Below are 16,636 nucleotides of genomic sequence, written 5' to 3'. Positions count from 1 at the left end.
GATGGCCTGTAACTCTCTATCTAGTGCAGGCTGAAAGCCAGCCTTGAACTCAGGAGTTCCACCTGCATCTGCCACCTGAGTGCTGGAATCAAAGGACGTGAACCATGCCCTGCAACTCTCTTTTTAAATGTGTCACCACATTCTGGGACTCTTTTCTTTGTTCCTCCCAATCCTATATTCTATATGACAGCACGAGACTTGAGGAAGAATAATCATGTAAATATGGTTCTTAAGACAAACAGAATGTGTAGTTTAATAACATTTATCTTCCATGAGACACTCTTCAGCTATATTAATGTTTATGCTAGTCATCATGTTCCCGAGATGACTAATGCTTTTGTTGGCATCTGGAAGATGGAATGAAATGGAAGAAAAATATTTGGTTGCCAGAATGTGTATTTCTGCTTCATGTTCCTTAGCCAGCTACCTGTCAGTTTGAAGGAATACAAAATTCTCTGAATTATTTCAATGTTACTTAAGAAAAAGGCTAAATAAATACTGGAGCCTAATTAAGCTGTTCTGTGACTTAAGGTTTCCTTTAGTAGCATAACTGGTTGATCGCCCATAAAATATAACCTCTAAGCTGAGAGAGGGAATACACAGGCCCTGTAAGGCTGGCTAAAGGCAGGAAAGGTGGGACACACAGGCCCTGTAAGGCTGGCTAAAGGCAGGAAAGGTGGGACAAGGTCCCATAGTACTGCTTCCCAGAGGCCAGCACTTCCCAATGAGCGGAGGTCTGAAAGTCTCTATGCACATCTCATTTACTTTCAGTAGATTGTTTTTCCTTATAATGTTTATCCTCACAGTCTTTTTAAATGTATAAATGTATTCCCATTAGAAAATCAAGAGTGCAGGGGCTGGAGAGATGGCTCAGAGGTTAAGAGCACTGTACGCTCTTCCAGAAGTCCTGAGTTCAACTCCCAGCAACTACATGGTGGCTCACGACCATCTATAATGAGATCTGATGCTATCTTATGACATGTAGGTATATACGCAGATAGAGCACTCATGTACATAAAATAAATAAATAAAAATTAAAAAAAAAAAGGAAAAAAAAAAAGAAAAAAAAAAAGAAGGAAAACCACAGTGCTATGTGAAAAATGTGACAAAACTTCCAGGAATGTTTCTAAAACTTTGGGTAATTTATGTAACAAGGATCCCTAACATCTGCAGGGCACAAACATTAAGAGGCACCATGAACAAAGTTAGCTTTCCATTCAGCCACTCAGTTCTTCCTTCTGTGAGTTTCTACTGTGTCCCGGGGTACTTTGCTGTGTGGAGCAGAGTCAGAAGACATGACCATTATATTCCAGAGAGGAAGACAGACAATAAACAAAACAAAGGCGAGAAACAAACACTAGTAAATTCCATTAAGAAACTAGCAGGTTGAGCTCTGACTTGAATGAAGAAAACAAGCTGTTATTATCTGTCAAACACTCTCTGCCCTGGATTCTTGTTCTGCCCCTGTTAAATGAATTCACATTTAGACTAAACCTGTGTGTGTGCTCAGGTGTGTGTGGAGGCCAGAGGTCAGCCTTGGATGCTATTCCTTAGGCACAATCCACCTTGTGGATGACGGGGTCTCTTTTGGCCAGGAACTTGCCAATTTGGCTGGTTACGCTGGCTGGCTAGTGGGCCCAGGGATCTTCTAGTCGCTATCTTCCCAGCACAGAAGGGCTGATGAGCACGTGTCACCAAGTCTGGCTATATTACACAGGTTGTGAAGCTTGGACTCAGTCCTCACGCTTGCATGGTAAACCCTTTACTGACATATTTTTCCAGCTCAGACCTACATTTCACAAGATAATTTTGCAACTTTCTAACTGTTCATTTCACTAGAGAAGACCTCTGAGAATTTCAGAAACACTAGGTTTTCTCTTTTACTTTCAGCTAAAATGTATATTTACCTTATAAATGGAATAATGAATTTGGGGGACAGACCCCAATAGTCCAATTATTGGAAAGGAATTCTTTACTGTATTAAAAAAACAAAAACACTAACACACTCGTTTCCCCCCCCCCCTCTTCTCTTTCCTGTATTAAGTTTAAATGAAGTGATTAGACTGAAGGAAACAGCCTCCCACTATTTTTATCTTAAATTTTTACCAAGCCCATGAAATCCCAGAAAAGAAACTGTACCGAGTGTAGAGTGCCATTACTGGTCACGGCTGGAGGGCAGGCCCACCGTTCATTTTCTAGTTCCTCCATCACTTGGTTCATGGCACTCTTCAGCCACGTATCTACAGAAACCCCGATCTGCTTCAGGAGGTCTAGCCGGGCCTCAGCTTTCAACTTAATTATCTAAGAAAACGGGAAAACAAATAAGGTTAGAAATCAAAGCAATTTTTCTTCACACTGATTAAATAATTTCTAGCTTATTGACTATCTTGATATTTATCAGCAATTGTTAAATATTAAGTTTTCATCTACAGAAAACAAAGAGAATATAATGTTTGGGTTGTTCTGGATGATTACTGTAATTTTGTAAGTCTTGGATTTGATTTGGGTAAGATAAATACTACCAACATGTGCTTTGACTAGGCTACATAGTTAATGTTTTAAGAAACCAATCCTGGTGACTGTAATTCGGCTACTTGCAGGGTTCAAGGCAGGTAGATCACAAGTGCAAGATCTGGGTAGTGAGTGAGCTCAAGGCCAAGTTCTGTTTTGTTTTATGTGCCATCAGTACTGTGGTCTCGTTGGAATACACGGTACAGCAGGTGTGGCTGGGTGTTTCAATGCAAGAGTATCTGTAAACCCAGCAGAGGGAGGAAGAACATTCAAGGTCACCATGTTTACATAGTGAGTTCTAGGCTTATCAGGGCTATAAATGGAGATCCTGTCTCAGAAAGTCAGCCTTTCCCCAGCACTTTTTAAACTTTAATTTTGAGACAGGGTTTCAGCAACCATGAAGAGATGAGAATACCACAAAGTCTTCCTTTAGCTGTTAAGAAGGATGGCCGAGAACATCTTCAAGTCCAGGGTCTTCAGTAGCCTTCTAAGCTAACCCTGGGGTTTCTCTTTTCCTTCCTAATCCATCTTTTATGGTCTGTGAACAACATAATCATATTAGCCTCTTGCTATGCTTAAAATGCTAGACTCTGGACTAGGACTACACTTAAAACAAAATACATTTATTTATTTATTTAGTATGTATGTGTGCCTGAGTACATGCATGTGGACCACACGAGTGGAGCATGAAGAAGTAAGAAGCATTCAATCACCTGGAACTAGGTACAGATGGTTGTGAGACAACGTGTGGCTTCTCTGCAAGAGAAGCAAGCACTCTTAGCCACTGAGCCATCTCCCCAGCTCCAACTCTGGACTTCTGAGTAATAGTCTGGGGTAATACAGCATTACACTTGGAAACAGTCTTTTCTGTTTTCCCATGGCCTCTACGCTTCCACGTCACATTCTCCATGCTTGGTTGGTGCCAGCCATTTACATGCAAGGCTTCATGCTTGATGATGCCTGCTTCTCTTTTTTTTTCTTAATATTTATTTTTATTTTATGTACATTGGTGTTTTGCCTGCCTGTATAAGAGAGTTAGATCTTCTGGAAAAGGAGTTACAGTTGTTAAGTTGCCATGTGGGTGCTGGGAACTGAACCTGGGTCCTCTGGAAGAGCAGTCAGTGCTCTTAACAGCTGAGTCATCTCTCCAGCCCCAATGTCTGCTTATGTTTTAAGGGTCAGTTTATCCTTCCTATGATTTTTCTAATGATTCTCCTTTCATGGGTAGTTAACCACACCCGTCTCTCTGTTCCTAAAACACTCTGTACAGATCCAGTCATAATTAAACACCTAGCTGTTCAGCTGTTCACTTATCTGACACAACTGCGCCTCCTTTAGCATTGGAACAGACATTCAAAGTTATTCTCCTAATATGTGTTTAGTAACCTCCTTCTTTGAATGAATTCCTACATAAAAGCACTTCTACTGTTCTTCCAAGAAGATATTTTTACATTGAACTTTAGTTGAAATTAATCTTGAAAGGCTTCCATTCAAAAGGATTAAGATTATAGACACATTTGGCTGTGGTAAAATGTATACAGCATAAAAAATTTCTATGGTAACTATTTTTCTTATGTTTTTAAAATTACAATATAATTACAACACCCTCCCTGCCTTCCTCCCTCCAATTCCTCCCATAGGTTCTTCCTTGCTCTTTTTGATAGCCATGGTGCCTTTTTTCATTAATTGTTATCACATGCATATACATATACACATATACTATTTTAAATGCACCATTTAATGGGTATTAAACATATTATCATTGCTGGGCAACAATTGTACCATCTACCTCCAGACCTATTTCATCACATACAACTAAAACTAGGGGCTAGAGAGCACTGGCTACTCTTCCAGAAGTCTGAGTTCAATTCTCAGCATGCACATGGCAGCTTACAACTTTCTATAATGGGAATTGATGCCCTCTTCTAGTGTGCAGATGTACATGTAGATAAAACATATCCATATACACAAGTGAATCTGTAAAAAAAAAATAAATTTAAAAATCCTAAAATTCTAAGCACTAAATATGTTTCTCATTCTCCCTGCCAGTCCTCACAACTACTATTTGACTTTCTGTCTCTTTGATTTAATTATTCTAGGTACAACTAAACAGTATTTGTCTGTGACTGTCATCTTCTGGTTACTGTTTGCATGGAATGTCTTCTTCTATTTATTTTTAATCTCTGTGTCTTTGGATTTAAAGTGTGTTTCCATAGACAGCATATGGTTGAGTCCTATATTTAAAAGATTTTATTTATTTTTAGTTTATATGTATGAATGTTTTGTCTGCACATGTTTGTGTACTATGTGTGCCTACTGCTCATGGACGTCAGAAGAGGGCACTGGATACCCTGGATCTGCAGTTACAGAGTTGGAAGCTACATGTTTGGGTTGCTGTGAACCCAATCCAGGTCCCTTGCAAGAGCAGCAAGTGCCCTTAACTCTAGGCCTTGTATCATTTTAAAAAAAGATATTCTGCTGGCTTGTCTTTTGGTTAGACATTTTTAATACACTTACATTTAAAGTCATTAGTTATACAGAAGGGTTACTTCTGTCATCTTGCTATTTGTTTTGTATATAGTGATAGCTTTTTACTTTTCCTGTCATGAAGAGCTGTTTTCGTTGTTTAGTTTTTTTTTTAAAGGCTCGTTTATTATGATTATGTGTGTGTGTCTTTGTGAGTTTATGTGCACCACATGCATGCAGGAGTCCCAAGAGGCCAAAGAGAACATCAGATTCCCTAGATCCAGAGTTTCAGGTGATTGTGAGCTCCCATGTGGGTGAGGTGGGAACCAGATCCAGTGCCCTGCAAGAGCAGTAAGCACTCGTAACTGCTGAGCCATTTCTCTATAGCAGTATGAGCTAGAAAATAGGAAAAACAGAGAAGCAGCTATTGTCAGTGTCTCTTAAGAGTTCAGTGATTTAGTCTACCCAAAAATTTCAATATGACAATCCTGTAACTGCTGCCCTAATAAAATATGCCCTCACATCTGTCAACTAATTTTAGCATGGCTATTTTTGATTATCCAATAAGTGGAAACTAAGTGAGAGCTCATTAGAAGACAATCTTACAGATATTTAAAACTAAGATAATGGATATGATATCATGGCTCTTTATTTTTAGAAAGAAAATTATCTTTGAGAATAAAGACATTGCTTGTGTCAGGAGAGGTAAGATATTCTGTTGTGGAAATCTCACTTCATATTTTAGTTTTAGACTAATAAATAGTGAGTTTGGCATACTAACATGAATACTAGGTCATGGAGACTATGTAACCTATTACTGCTACACTAAGGGTGAGGTGGGACAGTTTGGTGGAGTTAAGGTTCTAGACAGTGACACCATGGTGGAGTCTGGAAAGGGAAAATATGCAGACATACCTTCAAAAAAGTTTGAGACTTGTCTCAAAATAGTCGTTCCTGTTTCATTAATATTTCATCCACGGTGGATAAGCAACAAGAACAACCCTTTCACCATAAGCCAGTGTTTACTGCTCAGCAACGGCCCGCTAACAGCATCTGGCCAGCACCTCAGTGCTAAGGTTCTAGACCCTGGGTCTAAAGAAGAGTGAGCGTTTACCATACACTTTGCTCTCCTCTCTACGGAAGCTTGAGGGTCAGATTGTGCCAGGAATACGTGGAGGTGGGTACAGGGACAAATGGCAAGTCTACTCTGACTCAGATCACTTCCATGGGACCATGCTAAAAACATGCTTACACTCCCTGTGCTTGCCTACACTGCTTCTCCATACCTTAACTACTGAAGCATTTTCCTAAGACTTTTTTTTTTTTTTTTTTTTTTTGGTTTTTTGAGACAGAGTTTCTCTGTGTAGCCTTGGCTGTCCTGGACTTGCATTGTAGACCAGGCTGGCCTCGAACTCAAAGGGATCCACCTGCCTCTGCCTCCCGAGTGCTGAGATTAAAGGCGTGCGCCACCACCGCCCAGCCTTTCCTAAGACTTTTAAAGAGGTATTTGAAAGTCAGTAGTTTAGATGAACCTTCAACTAGTAGAATAATCCCTGATTTGGAAGCTCTGATAGATAGATGTTGGCCCAGAATCTATGTGTAACATTATGCATGTATATGTGCATGTGTTATATGGGTGTACACATGGAGGCCAGATGTCAGTGTTGGGTATATTCCTTGATTTATCTCTACATTACTGTATTATTACTGTTACTGTTGTTATTATTTATTTTTATTTTTATTTTTAAGGTAAGTTCTCACTCTGTTGCCCTGGCTACTCTGGTTCTCTGTACGGAGAGCAAGCTGGCCTTGAACTCAAAGAGATCTGCCTCCCGAGTGCTGGGTTTAAGGGTAAGTACTACCATGCACATAACACATTGTTACTACTGTTAGTTTTTGAGAAAAGGCCTCTCAGTGGCCCGAGAGCTCACTCATCTGGCTAGAATGACCAGGCAGTGGGCTCCAGGGAGCTACTTGTCTTCACCTCCCCAGTACTGGCACTACATGGGAACTAAGGATTGAGCTCAGGTCCTTTTGTTTCATGGCCAACATTTGACTGATCGGGCCACTCTTTTTCTAGTCCTCCCTGGAATTTTTACTTACAATGCTATATATTATGTTCTCTGAGGAATATATGTGGCCATCAAAAAGATATCATTTCCTAATCTCAAACTCAAGTCTCCTTCTTTCCTATCTTCATCTTTTGGCTCAAATCCTACCTGCTGGGTCTGCATGACATGCATCTGTGCTGCTTCCTTCACTGTGACTCACATACACTACTTGCTGGCTAAGTCACACCTCTGCCCTGACAGGCCCGCCTTCAGAGTTGCTCTGGTTCTGTGTGGCCTGTTTCTGGACAGTTGTACTTTACAGTATTCCACATCCTCGGCTTTATGCCTTCCTAACAAGAATATATCTGTCTGTCTGTCTGACTTTCTTATTCTTCTTCCTCTTCCTCTTCTTCTTCGTCTTTCTTCATTCCTCTTCAACATATGTGCAGGTCCTGTCTGACTTCCTCCTCCTCCTCCTCCTTTCTTCATTCCTCTTCAACATATGTGCAGGTCCTCAGTGAACTGGCTCTAATCACAATTAGTTTATCTCCTTTTCATACCAAATTTTCTGATATCTTGACACTATCATATCCAACTGCTAAAGCCCTATGTAAAACTACCACTTTACTGCTTCTCATGTCAACGTCCCTCTTGTAGGGAAGAGAGTGTTCATCATGACGTCTCTTTTGTGAGAGAGGTTTCATAGCTATACAAGCCTAAGAAGTTTCTACAACTCCAAAAAAGATTAAAATCCACAATTACATGTGTTTTTTGCTCCTTTTCTTCTTAGCCAAATCTTTGCTTATTCCCCTAGATCCAGGGTACCTTACCATATAAAGCTACTCTTAGCATCTGAACATACATTTGTCATTTCTCTACCATTAATTTGATTGACTTATTTAACACTCTGTGAAAACTTTAAAATTCACAGCTGCGTTGTGACATCCTTTTGCTATTTACTGTTTCATGACTGTGAGCTCTTCACAGTAAGTTCAGAGTTTTTGTTAAGTGCTACAGGTCACAAAATTACTATGTGGACACAAAGAGGGCTATTTGTCTTCAACTTAATACCTATGTAGAAACTTAATTTCAAAAGTGCATGTCACAACCGTGACACCATGCCTGGAACTGAGTGACACAAGCAATTGGCAGCTGTCCTACTGTCTTACCTCTGCTTTACGGATATTTTCTCTAGCTTCATCTATTTTCTGTTCCAGCTCTGCTCGGCTTTGTTCTGATACAGCAACTCCATGGCATTCTAGATCATTTAGAACCTACCAAAAGGAAAAAAAAAGATGACTGTTTTTGTTCTCATGTTCATTCTTTGAGCATCTGTATAATTCAGAGGCTTCAGTGGCTAAAGTCATGACTCATTTTTAAGCTTTTTATTTAATTAGTTTTAAAAATTGAAAGTTGCAAAACAAGAATAGCCCTTGTCTTAGCTTCCCCTAATGGCAACAACTTATAAAACCATGCAGTAACAACCATGTCATCCCTCCCCCCCAGTATTTCAAGATCTCTTAAACCACAGCAGCATGGAACCTTAGATTTACTACAGTTTTCTATGTGTACTGCAATATTGTGCATAGCACCAGAGTTGACCTGCTTTTCATAAGCTGGCGCCTTCTCATACTGGTGTTGCACAGTAAGGCTACAATTAAGTGAACTCTGGGGAACGTTAGCACGGTGCTACTGTGAGAGCTCATCTGATAAGAGATGGCTATGAAATGACTCATAGGTGAGTAGAGTTGACAGTGTGGATATGCTAGATAAAGTAGTTTACAACCCCACGTGGGACAGAACTGGACTTCATTATGCTACAGAATAGTGGGCATTTAAACACTCATTGTTTGCTTATCCATTTCCTTTTAATATTTCTCGACCTGGACCCAAGGCAACTGGAGCATGATGGAGAGTGACAGAGTAAGTAAGGGCACCTGCTGTATGGCATAAAACCAGGAAATTGATAGATGCAATCTATGTGCTTGATTTTCATTGCATAATTACACTGCACTTATAGCTTTTTAAAAAATTTATGGGTGTAGAGTTTTTGGATTTTTAAAAACAGGGTCTTATGAAGCTTAGGCTATTCTCAAGTTTACCAGGTGGGTGGCCTTGAATTCTGGTCTTCCATCTTCTAACTCTCTAGTTCTAGGATTACAGATTTGTATCACCACACCTACCTCACTGTGGAGTACTCCTGCAAAACAATTTTTACAAAGTGACAAAAGTTCTCACTGCTGCACAATGAATCCACCACATACTCTTTACACCAAGAGAGTACTAGAGAGTACTACCCTGTCAATTTGTACTTCTCCAAACTCATAAAAAGTTTTGTGGGCTGGGTGGTAGTGGTGCACACCTTTAACCCCAGCACTCGGGAAGCAGAGACAGGTAGACTATGTGAGTGTGAGGCTAGCCTGGTCTACAAAGGGAGTCCAGGACAGTCAAGGTTACACAGAGAAACCCTGTCTCAAAAAACAAACAAAAGAGCCAGGCGTGGTGGCATACACCTTTAATCCCAGCACTCTGGAGACAGAGGCAGGCAGACTGCTGTGAGTTCGAGGCCAGTCTGGTCTACAAAGTGAGTCTAGGACAGCCAGGGCAACACAGAGACCTGTTTTGAAAAACAAAGCAACAAAGCAACAACAACAACAACAACAACAACAACAGAAGTTTTGCTTGTGGAGAGGAAAAAAAGTGATATATCATTCCCCCAATGTTTCTACCAAACCTTGTCATGTGTGCAGAGACTGACCCCATTCTTTTAGGGACAGGCTCACAGTTTAACAGCACAGCACTTAGAGTACTGCTGCTGGGTCTGTCAAACTTCTCAACACTGCAAATAGCACTACATCAAGACCCTTGCGATATTTATTTGAGATGAAACATAAAAGTGAAAGATGCACATGTTGTTTGTTTGCTCACTGTTTTGCATTATTGGTGACCAAGCCTTGCTCACAGTAAGCAGGTGTTCTATTAGTGAGCTTTACCCTGCACTTCTGTATTTTAATATTAGTAGACATTGCCTAATTTATATATTCTATATATTTTAATACCAATCTTATATTTTAATTATATATCTGTATCAATTATATATCTATATTATTAACATATGATACATATATGCTATATTTAGTTCTTTAATAATTCTATATTTTAGTATTAGACATACTAAAAGACATACCCAAAAGGTTGTACCATATCTACCCTGTCCTATATCGTGATAACAGGGACACTGCCAAACTTTAACTTTATGCTGACACAGAATTTTGAAAAATTGATTTCATTTTTATGACTTTACAGTGTTTTCATTTGCTGATGTCCACATGTATTTCTATTTCACCACATATGTATATGTGTATAAACATGCATGCATGAGTGCACTTGCCCATGCAGTGGCTGTGTGGAGGCTAGAAGCTGACGCTGGTTGGAGACCAGCCTGGTCTCCATGTCTCAAAAAAAAAGCTTATGAGATTTTCAAAGTAGGTAACAGTTAAGAGCATAATTCTGACTATTGAGAAAGTACAGGTAAAGAATACATTAAGATTTTTCACATTAATAAAATTCAAGTCGTTGGAGCTGGAGAGATGCCTCAGTGATCAGGAGCATGGGCTGCTCTTCCAGAGAAGCCAGATTCAATTTCCAGCACCCACAACTGTCTAGTTCTAGTGGATCCATTACCCAATGCCTTCTGACTTACGTGTCAGGCACACACGTGGTACACAGGCCGAAAATAAATAAAAAATAAATAAAATTCAATTCCTTAACTCTACCTGAAATCTCATAGAAGGCTTCTGTGACAACCTCTCTCCCCTACTTCCCCTCCCCCAAAGAAACAGTCTAGACAGGAAGCCATCTCTCTAGGTTTTTCAAGACAGGGTTTCTCTGTAACAACTCTGGCTGTCCTGGACCCCCTTTGTAGACCAGAATGGCCTTGAATTCACAGCAATCCACCTGCCTCTACCTCCCGAGTGTGGGATTAAAGGCTTGCACCACCACACCTGGCTATTTTTTTTTTAAAGGGGCTAGTGTTCTGCCATTTTCCATTTTGGACACTGTGGGTTTTTTTTTCCCCTTCTTTTTTTTCTTTGGGGGACGTCTCAAGGGAGGGGAGCTAGACCTGGGAAGACTGAGAAATGAAATGTGATTAGGGAGCATTGGAAAATAAAGTCTATCTGAAATCTGACTTCAGTTGCGCACAGCCAACGTACTCTACCATACTTACTCGCTGCTGGTGAATGATATTTTTGTGCTCACGTGCCACACGTGTGGCCCATTTCCGAGCCTCCTTATTTAGACTGTGCTCCTCTGTGGTACCAGTTTCTGATTCTAGTTGTCGACTCTACAACACAAAAGAGAACAGAAAGAGAAGTACTGTTATCTCCACCATAACGTCTACCAATCTGTAGTTGGACCAGAGGGTCTTTTCCTTAATCAGCACTTGACAGTGCAAGGCATGCCCTACTACTGTGGGAAGCAAGGTCTCACATCACAGAAAGTCAGTGGTAGGTAGCCACACAGGGAGCCGTAGCCTTGGAGGCCACTAAAGATGAACCCCTCCCTATGATCTGATTTGGGCCCCACCTGCTTTTTCTCTGGTAACACTGGAAAGGTATCAGTTTTACCACTCCTTATCAGTGGTTCTCAACTTTCCCAATGCTGTGACACTTTAGTACAGCTTCCCCATGTTGTGGTGACCCCTAACCATAAAATTATTTTCATTGCTACTTCATAACTGATTTTGCTACCGTTATGAATCGTGATGAAAATACCTGTGTTTTCTGATGGTCTTAGGCAACCCCTGTGAAAAGGTCATTCAACCCCCACGGGGTGGAAACCCACAAGCTGAGAACCACTGTAGAGCTTCTTGATCAAAAGAATGGAGTATCTTGGGCCTGGGGCGGAGACAGGCATTCTGACCTACACCAAGGATCAGAACATCACACACATAATGTTTTCTCCCAATCACTTGGCCAGCAGTCCATGATCAAGAAAAGCTGATTCACCTGAAGAGGTGCTAAGACAGTGGAGGAATAATCCCCTTAATGAGGTAATATATTTATCTTTTCCAGAAACCCCACTCAGAGCAGCAGATTGGAAAACTTGCATCACATAATACTAGAAGCTCGCATGCACACACTGTAGTAAACATATAAAGACCAGGAGAAATTTGGAGGAACTGGTTCTCTCCTTCCATTATGTGGGCCCCAGGGATTGATCTCAGGTGGTCAGGCTTAATGACAAGTGCCTCTACCCATTAAGCCATCTCACTGCCCCATTTTGGGCTTTCTCAATCGTTCTCTGAACCCCTCACCCCCTATCCTGGACTTCCACCATGCAGCACCCTGTCTATCATGTGGCTGTGTGCTGACGTCCATTGTTGAACCTGCCTGCTTTCTTACCTTAACTTGAAAGGCATAGCCTTTTCACTTTCTATTTTGTTTTACTCCACTCTACAGCTGATATGGCTGCTTGCCTGCCTTGGTAGTTTTTTGTTTTGTTTTGTTTTGTTTTAATTTTACCAAACACTAATAAAATTGACCTTGAGATTCCTGAGTGTCTGTTTCTAAATTCTCCTTATATAGTCCTGGAGCTCACTATATAGGCCAGGCTGTTTCTAAATTTTTACACTGAGATTAATAACTCAAAAGAGAAAGCCACACATTTTCTAGTAACAAGAGCACAAGACTAGGAAGGCATCGCAGAACAACAGGTGATCACATGTCTGCCTTACACTGCCTGGGCAACATAGCAAGACCCAGACTCCCAAACAAACAAACACATGGAACAAGTGAAATACAATGACACAAACAAAATTGTGATCTTTTAAGAAAAAAAAATCTGGATCTTTATAGTTATAACATTCCAAGAATTTGTAGGTAGCATATGGTAGGCTTTCTATGAAAGACAAGTAAGTCCCTTTGAACGGTTAAAGAGAAGGGGACACCCCTTTAAACATTTGACAAACAACACTTAAGTTTCCAGAAAAATGACACCTGTCCTCTGAAAGTCAGCCTTTCCTTGTGATACTGTGCCTTCATGTACATAAGATAACATCTATTTACTTAACAAAAGGACTTGCCACAAATTCTCTTCTCACTATCTTCTTCATTTATGAGAACTGCTAAACGCAACAAAATTTCCACAAAGGAAAAATCCATCCCTCATGTTAAGAATTCTAAGCCAGGCAGTAGTGGCACACACCTTTAATCTCAGCATTCAGGAGGCAGAGGCAGGCAGATCTGAGCTGGCAGCCAGCCTAGTCTACACAGTGAGTTCCAGGGCAGCCAGGAATACACAAAGAAATCCTGTCTTTAAAAACAAAACAAAACAAAGCAAAGCAAAACAAAACAAAACAAAACAAGGGGCAGGAGAGATGGCTCAGTGGTTAAGAGCACTGTCTGCTCTTCCAAAGGAGCTGCGTTCAATTCCCAGCACCTACATGGCAGCTCACACCTGTTTGTAACTCCAGTACCAAGGGATCTGACACATTCATACTAATACACATAAAACAACAGCAAAACCAAAACAAACAAAAAGTAATTCTCAGGGCTGGAGAAATAGTTAGTACTTAAAGAATACAAACTGCTCTTGAAGAGGACTGTAGTTTGGTTTCCTGCACACACAGTGGGTGTCTCACAACTGCCTGTAACTCCACCTCCACAATATTCAACACTCTCTCCTGCCTCTCCAGAACATATACTCATATGCACATCACCACATGTAGAGACACAAAAATAGCAGGTAAATTTCCCCAACAATAGATTTGCCTTTTATATACATTAGGGCAATTTAAAAAAACAACCAAAGCTCTCATTTTATTTTTATTTTTTAATTTTTTTTTTAGTGACAGAGTTTCTCTGTGCAGCTTTGACTGTCCTGGACTCACTTTGTAGATGAGGCTGGCCTTGAATTCAAGAGCAATCCACTTACCTCTGCCTCCCTGAGTACTGGAATTAAAGGCATGTGTCACTACACATGGCTTATTTTTAAATTTTATATTATATGAATGTTTTGCCTTGAATGACTGTCTGCCATGTGAACTTTATTGGTGTGTGTGTGTAGTGCACATTTCATATCTTCCTAAGTAATTCTGCATTAAAAACTAATCTCAGTCTTTGTTGTACTTTATTCATCTTAGGATTCTTTTTTTTTTTTTTTTCATTCTGTCAAAACAGAATCTCACTATGTATAACTGGCTAACCTGAAACCTGAAACTGGATCAGGCTGGTTTTTAACTTAAGGTAATTCTCCTGCCTCTGCCTTCTGTGGTTTGGGATTATAGGTGTGGGTCAAGCTCCCTGACTTTAAAAAATGTTTGACTTGAAGGTATTGTCTAATAAATTGTAACATGAGGATATAAAGAATACTTTAGAAATCAAAAACTGTGTATGTATGGAAATATAGACAAGAGAGTCTCCTTTCAGAGTTGACACCAAGTCAGTTATTGAGCTACTAGACCAAAACCACCTTGCCATTGGCTGGTGTCATTTGTAACACATGATTGTTAGCACTACAATTCCCCAATTGATGGTAGTAATGAACAAAAAGAAATATGGCTTTAAAAGTTCATTTTAGCGTCTAGGGAGATAGCTCAATGGGTAAAGTGCTTGTCTTGCAAGCATTAGGACCTGAGGTCAAACACTAGAATTAGTCACAGGCACAATTGTAAATACATGCACAGGTGTACTAGAACACACACACACACACACACACACACACACACACACACACACACGCGCACATACACACACAGAGTCATAGCCACAAACACATGAATAAAACTCAGTTTGGTAAGTTCCTTTTGGTGTAGTATTCTAAACTTAACTCAACATAATATATTAAGATAACTTGAAAGAAATTCTATCAGTATGAAATAAGATAATTCAAACAACAAGGTTCAGTGCTGGAGAGATGGCTTAATCGATAAAAACATTGCTGCTCTTCTAAAAGACTATATTTTGATTCCCAGAACCCACATGGGGAAGCTGACAACGGAACCTTCAACTCCTGGCCCAGAGAATCCAACATTCTTTTTTGGGGTCACATATTCTCACAGGCCTCGAACTCAGAGATCCGCCTGCATCTGCCTCCTGAGTACTGGGATTAAAGGTGTGTGCCACCACACCTGGCTTCCATGGTGCAATTTGAAACAAATTATTATATGTGAAAAGATTCTCTTTTTAAAAAATCTTCAGCTGGAGAGGTGGCTCAGAGGTTAAGAGCACTGACTGCTCTTCCAGAGGTCCTGAGTTCAATTGCCAGCAACCACATGGTGGCTTACAACCATCTATAATGTGATCTGATGTCCTCTTCTGGCCTGCAGATGTATATACAGGCAGACAGAGCACTGTATACATAATACAAAATAGATTTTTTTTTAAAAATCTTATTTTCTGTGTATGGATGTTTTGCCTGTGCACCACGTGTGTGCCTGATGCCCACAGAGGCCAGAAGAGAACTGGATCCTCTGGAGCTGGAGTCACAGACTGTTAGCTATGTGGGTCCTGGGAATGTGAGTTCTCTGCAAGAGCAGCAAGTGTTCTTAATTGTTGTGCTATCTTTCCAAGACTTCAAAAAATTCTCTTTGTTTTTCATTTTCAGATAGTTTCTCTAGGTAGCTAAGGCTGGATTCAAACTCAATCCTATCTCAACCTCCCAAGTGCTGAGATTATACACATATGCCATCTTAGCAGAAAGAAAGTGTTTTGTTTTTGTTTTTAAATTTTACAATAGTATATGGAATTATTCAGAAGAGTTCCATTTTATCATAGCAGTAAAGTTGGAAATCCAAATAATGCTAAATGTATCTCACCTAAACCTAGATTAAATGTTAGTAGCTCCAAATTCCTAACTCAAATTATAAAATTAACAATAAATACTATCCTGTTTCTGCAATGGATTTTATATTTCTGTCTTATCTGAATAAATTCTCTAGTTCTCCATCTATTATTATATATAAAATACCCAACAAAAACCCTGGTTACAAAGTGGCTTTTTTCAATGTCTGTCTCATCATCACAGGCTACTTGTCATTTTAGGACTAGATCATTCACTTTTAAACTTTGTCAGCTCTAGCACTTGCTAATTGAGTGACTTTGAACAAACTTCCTCAACTTTAAAGCAAGTATTCAATATTGCATCTAAAATAGAGTTGTCATAAAGATTAAATGAATTAAAAATAGGTTATACAATTAGAAAAATGTCTAGCATGAAGACATCAAAGAGTGCCATCCATTAATTTTTAGTATTTTTCATTTTCAGTTATGTTGTTTCTTGGTGTCTGCAGAATAAATTTTAGTTCATCGTCAAGATTTAATCCATAACAAGAGCCTGTGAGAGATGGCTCAGTGGGTAAGGGCACTTGCCACGAAGCCTGATAACCTAAGTTTGATCTCTGAGACACATACAGAAGAGCAGAGAATTAACTCTTATAACTTGACCTTTGATTTTTATATTAATAAATAAACAGTTCAGCAGCATAGTGCTGCCTGGCATACACAGAGCCTTTGGTTTACCTCCAGCTCTGTGAAATAAACAACAAAAGTAGACAGACAACAACAAATATTTGTTATGATATAGAGAAACAAGAACCCTCATACAAA

At 39.8% G+C, this 16,636-nt stretch overlaps 1 protein-coding gene across 2 annotated transcripts in view; it reads right to left on the bottom strand.

Annotated features, from left to right (window-relative positions):
* Positions 1-16,636, bottom strand: part of FCHSD2 (FCH and double SH3 domains 2) — a 177,616-nt gene that overhangs the window by 24,654 nt on the left and 136,326 nt on the right. For both annotated transcript variants that reach the window (XM_084772004.1, XM_084772005.1), the window contains 3 exons: positions 11,257-11,373; positions 8,198-8,302; positions 2,140-2,301 (listed from right to left, as the gene is read on the bottom strand). In XM_084772004.1, the coding sequence (XP_084628130.1) occupies positions 2,140-2,301; positions 8,198-8,302; positions 11,257-11,373 (384 nt within the window). The remainder of the gene's footprint in view (positions 1-2,139; positions 2,302-8,197; positions 8,303-11,256; positions 11,374-16,636) is intronic.

Source organism: Acomys minous, assembly GCF_964271855.1.
Source record: "Acomys minous genome assembly, chromosome: 2".
Taxonomy (NCBI): Eukaryota; Metazoa; Chordata; class Mammalia; order Rodentia; family Muridae; genus Acomys; species Acomys minous.
This window is presented reverse-complemented; position numbering and strand designations above follow the sequence as displayed.